We start from the raw sequence: 6,000 nt of genomic DNA, 5'->3' as shown, positions 1-6,000 counted from the left end.
TTACGTCCTGTGTTGCAATCGCTCAGGGAATAAAAGGAATTCAGGCCAGTCAAGCAAGCGACGAGTCGATTGAACGTCTGTGAACGGTCGGATGTCTGAGTGTTTACACTGATCTGGAATGTCTTTTTTTTTTTTAAATCAGTGTCTTAATTAGGAATTCAAAGTGTTGGTGCGACGGAAGGAGGGATGTTTGACCAGGGAGGGAAAAACAAGATACATGGAAATGGCAAAATGCTCAAATATCCAAGAAAAACAAATGATAAACTAACAGAGAATAAAGTCTCAGCAGCAACTTACCAACGTACTGAAAAAGAGCAGGGAACAAGGAGCGAAATAGGAATAGCCAAGACAACCAGGCACACCTGGCCAAGAAACACCTGAGCAGTGTTTGCCAATAGCACAAATTTCACAAAGGGTGGAGACAAAATCCAATGGAACAGAAGAGACACATAAAATCAAAGGGAACCCAAGATAAAACCTGAAACAATCTGTTCAATGCGATGCAAAAGTAAACAAACACGTGGTCAAAGTCCTTCAAATGAATTTGGATCATTGTGGCCATCTCAAAAATGCAATGTGTTATCTATTGAAACGTAGATCATCTACACAGTGGAAAGAGGTGGCTGGGTTTGAATCTCTTTTGCACGAAACGTAGGTAGCCCGCTATCTGCATTCTTTGCCATGAAATGTGACATTATCCTTCACAGCCCAGCAAAGGGGGGACCTCACAATGAGGGGGCAGAAACATGCCAAGGCGAAGAATGCAGCTGATTGTGTCTTTTATCAGCTACTGCCGCCGCCGCCGCCGCCGCCGCAGTCAGCAAACTGAACCACATTGTAATAGTCCTCGTCTACACCCACGTTCTCACGCTAAGAACCTTTCCATACTTCACATTTGAACCATATTAGTGACTTTTATTCCAGTTATCAATATAAAAAAAAATACAATAAAAAATACTTAGACGGCAGTGAATATTTACAATATTGTGGCAAACGTAACGAGAAAATAAAAGTGCTTAACCAGTGGTTCATCATTGGACTCAACTGAATGGAAGTGCATTATATATCAAATTCCAAAATCCCTATTCTTCCTTTTAGAGGAACTGCTCCAGTGTGTTGGCACGTCCTTCCTGACTTCCCGGATGCTCTCCAGTAGATCGGCATTCTTGCAACTGGAGGTATAACAAAACAAAAATGTTGAGAATTCCTTTTTGGGTTCAGTGTTTATTAATAGTGAGCATGTTTTCAGGCATGGGGATGGACTATGGTACCTTTCCGTGCAAAGGGACTTCTAGATGTTTTGGAAGATTCGAAACTCAGACTTCTGGTCTTCCCTGGTGTCATACGAGCTAAAAGGTCACAAAAATACAATCTTATCACGTGCATTCTTTCACTCAGCAGATCACTTGCTCGCTACCTTGCTCGTACCAGCATGAAATAAAAAAAATATTTTATAATCACATCATTTTATTTGATTTGTTTTCTAAACAAAAAGGCGAGCGTTCCAGTTTCTCACCACTGATGCACAACAACAAACAAAAATCCCCAGTGAATTATTATATAGATGTCCCAATCTGAGTCCATTTGTTTTATGCTTCAGTACATTACTGGGAAAGCACTTAATAATTCATGTTAGTCAGATTTGCTGTCTGTGTGATCCTACTGTATCCATGGCAACAGCCCTACATTGTCCCTAACCAAAGCATCAAAGAATTAAACACAATGTAGTAAGCCAATTTGACCTACCCTTTCCTTCTGAGAAGACATCGATGGAGAAAGATCGCCCCTATGCATGCGACTGAACACAAAACAAATCCATTCATGTTGTTTTAGCATTACTTTGTGTGGGTAAATCAAGTGCTTACCTAGTGAGACGCATACTACGATGAGTATAACAGGTAAATAATCTGAAAAAGACACATGGGCCACATGAATAATCTGTTCAACTCAAAAAAAGAAACGTGTCACGCCATGGATAACTCACCATAATCCTTGTTGGCATCTGTGACCACGCCATGTTTGTCTGCAAAGAGTCAAATAAGTGCATTAGGATTAGAATAGTTGCACATTTTATGATTGAGTTATTATTTTGACAGGGTTGGTTTCCATCTATCAACCCTAATAACAACAATGCTGCCTTTCTGACCATGAAAGCTATACCTCGATATAAAGGTGGCGACGATGGGGTCACATGACTTGCCGTCCCTTCTGCTAGCCCCCTTATCAACATGTGTCCGCCATCTTTAAACGCAGGCATGACAGTGTCTTTTAAAGCAGCTACTTAGGCTTTGTGCCTCCCACAAGCGCAGGGAAAAGAGAGATATTTGTGCGTGAGTGAGCGTACCTCGCCGTGTGGTGACTTCTGTAGTGCCCCTGATAGTCATATCTCTGGGAGCTGTTGCTGCAGTGGTCGATGGGCCTAATGATGCTGAAACGTCTGCAAAAACAAAAGCAACTTGACGTATAGTTTGTGGCATGTTTTCTAATGAACAGCTTTACATTGTGCTCACAAAAGGTGCTCACAAATAATACAAATAAAACAAAATACCAGTTTTAGTGTGGATCTGGATAAAGGTGCAGACTTGAGAAATTTCAATTCATCTGAATTAGACTGTCACTTCCCACTCAACAAATTCTGTATTAAAGATGCAGATCAAAGCCTTGCCTTACTTTTGCATTCAGGAGGCAGAGAATCGTATTCGCCCATTTCATCGCACTGAATGGTGTCATTGCCGGTGAGTGTGTAGCCTTGGTCACAATTATACACGATAACTTGGCCGTACGTCGGGCGGTCTTGGGAATCCCAGGAGTTTTCGCCGTTGCTCACCTCTGCGGGCTCGTTGCACGTTCGTACTGAAAGATGGCACAGACACAATTTTGGGCTTCACAAATCTGTCTACTGATTTTGACAAAGAAAAAGAGCATGGAAATATTTACTGTGACACTTGGATTTTCCAAACCAGCCCCACGAGTAGCATTGCTTGAAGCTGGAGCCGCTAATCTCATAACTGTGGAAACAGCAGGGTGATGGAAAGGTTACTTTAGCCTAGGATTTTCCTCCGTTTTGGTGTTCCCGCTCTCCCTGTAATCAGGAACACACCTTCTGCATTTGTGTTGGCATGAGCGCTAATGGCAGCTTGAGTTTGTAAAGGGAGTTTTTCAAAAGAACTTTGACAACCAAGCAGCCACCAAGAGTGGTTTGAGCAAAATGTTTGGGGAAAATCTTTCAGCGCAGTCAGCATTTTTTTTTTTTTAAAGGGAACCAGAGATGGTAAAGATTTTTATTTTTTGTTGTGTGGCCAATGGGAGATGGGCACTATTGGAAAAAAGTAGTTAGATGACTACTTTTATCAGGCTGTGGTTTACTTTTCTTTATACTTGTTAAAACTTAAAACCACACACACACACACACACACACACACACACACACACACACACACACACACACACACACACACACACACACACACACACACACACTCACTTGAAAGGTTTTCTAATGACTATGAGTACAGAAAGATACTTTTCTTCAACTCACCCTTTTTCACACGTGACTTTGATAGTGTCGCCAAAGAGGGTGCCAGTGCTGGTGTCAAAGATCATGTTTGGTTGAGGTTGAGGCTCACCGCAGTCAATTTCTAGTGTGCCATAAAGGACAATAAAACAATGATATCAACTAAAATGAGTTCACTGGACTCAGTGACTTGTAAAGCAGATAGAAGAGGAATATCAGTGACATGAAGGAGCTTGAACGGGGAAGCGTTAACAATGAGGACAACAAATTAGTCGAAGCAAGATATTCCCTCTTCATGGCCTTTTAAGATAACGGATGTTGTCAGCTACAAGGATGATACGTGGCAAATTTATTGGGCCTTCCTACAAAACACCAGCTTGGAATGTCCAACATTATCTGTCTGAGCTGGACAAAAAGCAACGTATCTATGGGAACACATTGTTTTAATGTCGTAAACATCAAGCCGACCCTAAATAGAAGTGATCGATACTGGAAAATAGTAGTTAGATCTTTAAGTGAGAAGTCAAATCACTACAAAGATTTACGAGTCCGATTTTTTTTCAACTGTACTGTATCTGTACTTGAGAACATTGCAATGCCAATCGCGTCTTACTTTTGCAGATGAGCTCAATTCGAGTCCAGTTGCCATTCAGGCAACGTATAACCTCTGAGCCCGACTCTTTTTCATAGCCGTTGCAACACTCCAAGGTGACGCTGTCACCTTCCCGAAATTTATTCATCAGGAGAGCCTGGGTGCTCAACACGCTGTTTTCTCCTCTCTGAGGTGTGGGACAGTTGGCTGGAGGAAAAACAGAACAAGTGTCAACGCTAGGAGAAATATATATACAGGCTCGGTGCGTGCTCGCTAATATGGAGCGAATGATACCAGGAATGCCAGAAAAATTCTTTTCTTTAAAGAAAAGCGTGAGTGAGAGCCGAGAAATAAACTTTGAACAAACATAACCACATCATCGTTTTGGGAGAGAGGCTAAGCAAAAGAAATGACCAGATAGGACAAGAATAGCTGACCCCAGAATCTTAAAACTAGTCAAAGGAAAACTTTTCATCTTGCTCATCTACTAATGTGCAGATTAATAGAATAAATGTGAACAGGAATGGGAGTGAAAGAGAAAGTAAAATTAAGCAAGAGAGACAACTAGATGGAAATTTCAATCAATCTCTGTGACACGTATGTTGCTCCCTGATGGACAAACTATGCGATATATTTCTTTGTTTACATTCAAGCTCATCTTATATGAAAGACCTCTTACTGTAATATGCTACTTTATTTATATGGCTCATTTCAAACAACAAAGTTGAATTGAACCAAAGTGCTGTACAAGTAAAAAAAACAGAACCATCAAAACATAAATATGTACATGGTTTCACAAGCGCAGCCATTCTCAAGCTAGATTTCAAAAGCAAAGGGAAAAAAGGTATCATGCACACTTTGATCGCCATGTCTATGATACCAGCGTCCTCAAAAGCAAGATGAAGAAGGGCAATTTGATTACAAAAAGGGCTTTGAAGAAGACTTTTTAAAATTATAATATTATTCTGTTTTGTACCTCGGTTTTATTATATTTTGTGTACAATTTGTGCACATCAGTTTGGACAGGTTGGTGTATGTGTCTTTCTTTATATTGGCTTTTATTTTACAAACCTGGATATCAAAAGTAATTGAGGATAACAAAAAATAAAAAATTGAGGTAAAAAAACCTATATTTTACAGTATTTATATAACATATTAGAACAATATACTGCTCGGAGAGGCTCATGTGGTTCAGAAGATGACTGAATGAGTACATTTTAACAATAATAATAACAATAAAAATATTTATAGCTATTGTTCTCACCTTCTGAACTCCACACAAGGTAGTAGAAGCAGAGTAGAGATGTGAACTTGAGGCCCGTGCTTCTTCCCAAAAGAAAAAAGAATTCCATGTTTGCAACCTTTATGCCAAATGTTTTCATTTCAGTCACTCTTGCCGCTGACTTGTTCTGCCGGTCAAACAGAGACGCGTCTTTTTCTCCATCCCGAGGTCCTCCCCCTTTTTGGAGTTCCTTTAAAAAAAAAAAAAAAAAAAAAACAAGTTAACGTCAATGGCACTGGAAAAAAGAAAGCTTTCAACATAAAACCAATGTAACAACAGCAGAAGCTCTATGAGGAATTCCAAATAAAACATTTCCATCCTCAATTCTTGTATTTTTCACCAATTTTTCCAGACTACATTGATGTAAATCTTACTTTTTATTGTCTTCAACACAAATACTATCTTTTACCTCCTTGTTTCTGGTGTACATTATGAATGGTCATTTTGCATTCATTTGCAGTCATAATGTGGAGGTGTCAACATGGCCTACTTGGGGGAAAGTTGCAGCCTCCAATAGAAATTCCTTTCTTGGCAGCTTGCCTCTCGTTTTACTTTGGAAAACTTCATCAGGAAGTGCTTCTAGTTAGTCTTTACTTGACTTTCCTCTTGTCT

The 6,000-nt window shown here is 40.0% G+C and overlaps 1 protein-coding gene across 2 annotated transcripts; it reads right to left on the bottom strand.

Moving 5' to 3' along the window:
- Positions 1 to 872: 872 nt before the first annotated feature.
- On the bottom strand, positions 873 to 5,540 carry LOC147048763 (zona pellucida sperm-binding protein 3 receptor). 2 transcript variants are annotated; one of them, XM_085924274.1, is made up of 12 exons: positions 5,371 to 5,540; positions 4,128 to 4,313; positions 3,539 to 3,638; positions 2,938 to 3,008; positions 2,671 to 2,853; positions 2,345 to 2,437; positions 2,161 to 2,241; positions 1,985 to 2,023; positions 1,866 to 1,907; positions 1,747 to 1,798; positions 1,272 to 1,349; positions 873 to 1,172 (listed from the first exon to the last, which is right to left on the bottom strand). In XM_085924274.1, exons 1-11 carry the CDS (start codon positions 5,486 to 5,488, stop codon positions 1,292 to 1,294), a joined length of 1,023 nt encoding a protein of 340 aa, XP_085780400.1. In that variant the 5' UTR covers positions 5,489 to 5,540; the 3' UTR covers positions 873 to 1,172; positions 1,272 to 1,291. The 2 variants fall into 2 exon arrangements, with proteins under 2 accessions (XP_085780400.1, XP_085780401.1); XM_085924275.1 differs by lacking the exon at positions 2,161 to 2,241.
- Positions 5,541 to 6,000: the final 460 nt, after the last annotated feature.

The sequence above is a fragment of the Syngnathus leptorhynchus genome, chromosome 11 (genome assembly GCF_054491065.1).
Source record: "Syngnathus leptorhynchus isolate UIUO chromosome 11, UIUO_Slep, whole genome shotgun sequence".
In the NCBI taxonomy this organism is placed as follows: domain Eukaryota; kingdom Metazoa; phylum Chordata; class Actinopteri; order Syngnathiformes; family Syngnathidae; genus Syngnathus; species Syngnathus leptorhynchus.
The sequence above is the reverse complement of the archived record's forward strand: the minus strand, read 5'-3'. Positions and strand labels throughout refer to the sequence as shown.

Bases quoted from the DNA above. Each gene is read 5' to 3' on its own strand.
- LOC147048763 (XM_085924274.1), bottom strand. From the start codon at position 5,488: ATGAAAACATTTGGCATAAAGGTTGCAAACATGGAATTCTTTTTTCTT. The intron at 2,242-2,344 runs GTACGCTCACTC...CTGCGTTTAAAG, and splicing joins AGAAGTCACCACACGGCGAG to ATGGCGGACACATGTTGATA. The intron at 1,350-1,746 runs GTAGGTCAAATT...GTGACCTTTTAG, and splicing joins TGTCTTCTCAGAAGGAAAGG to CTCGTATGACACCAGGGAAG.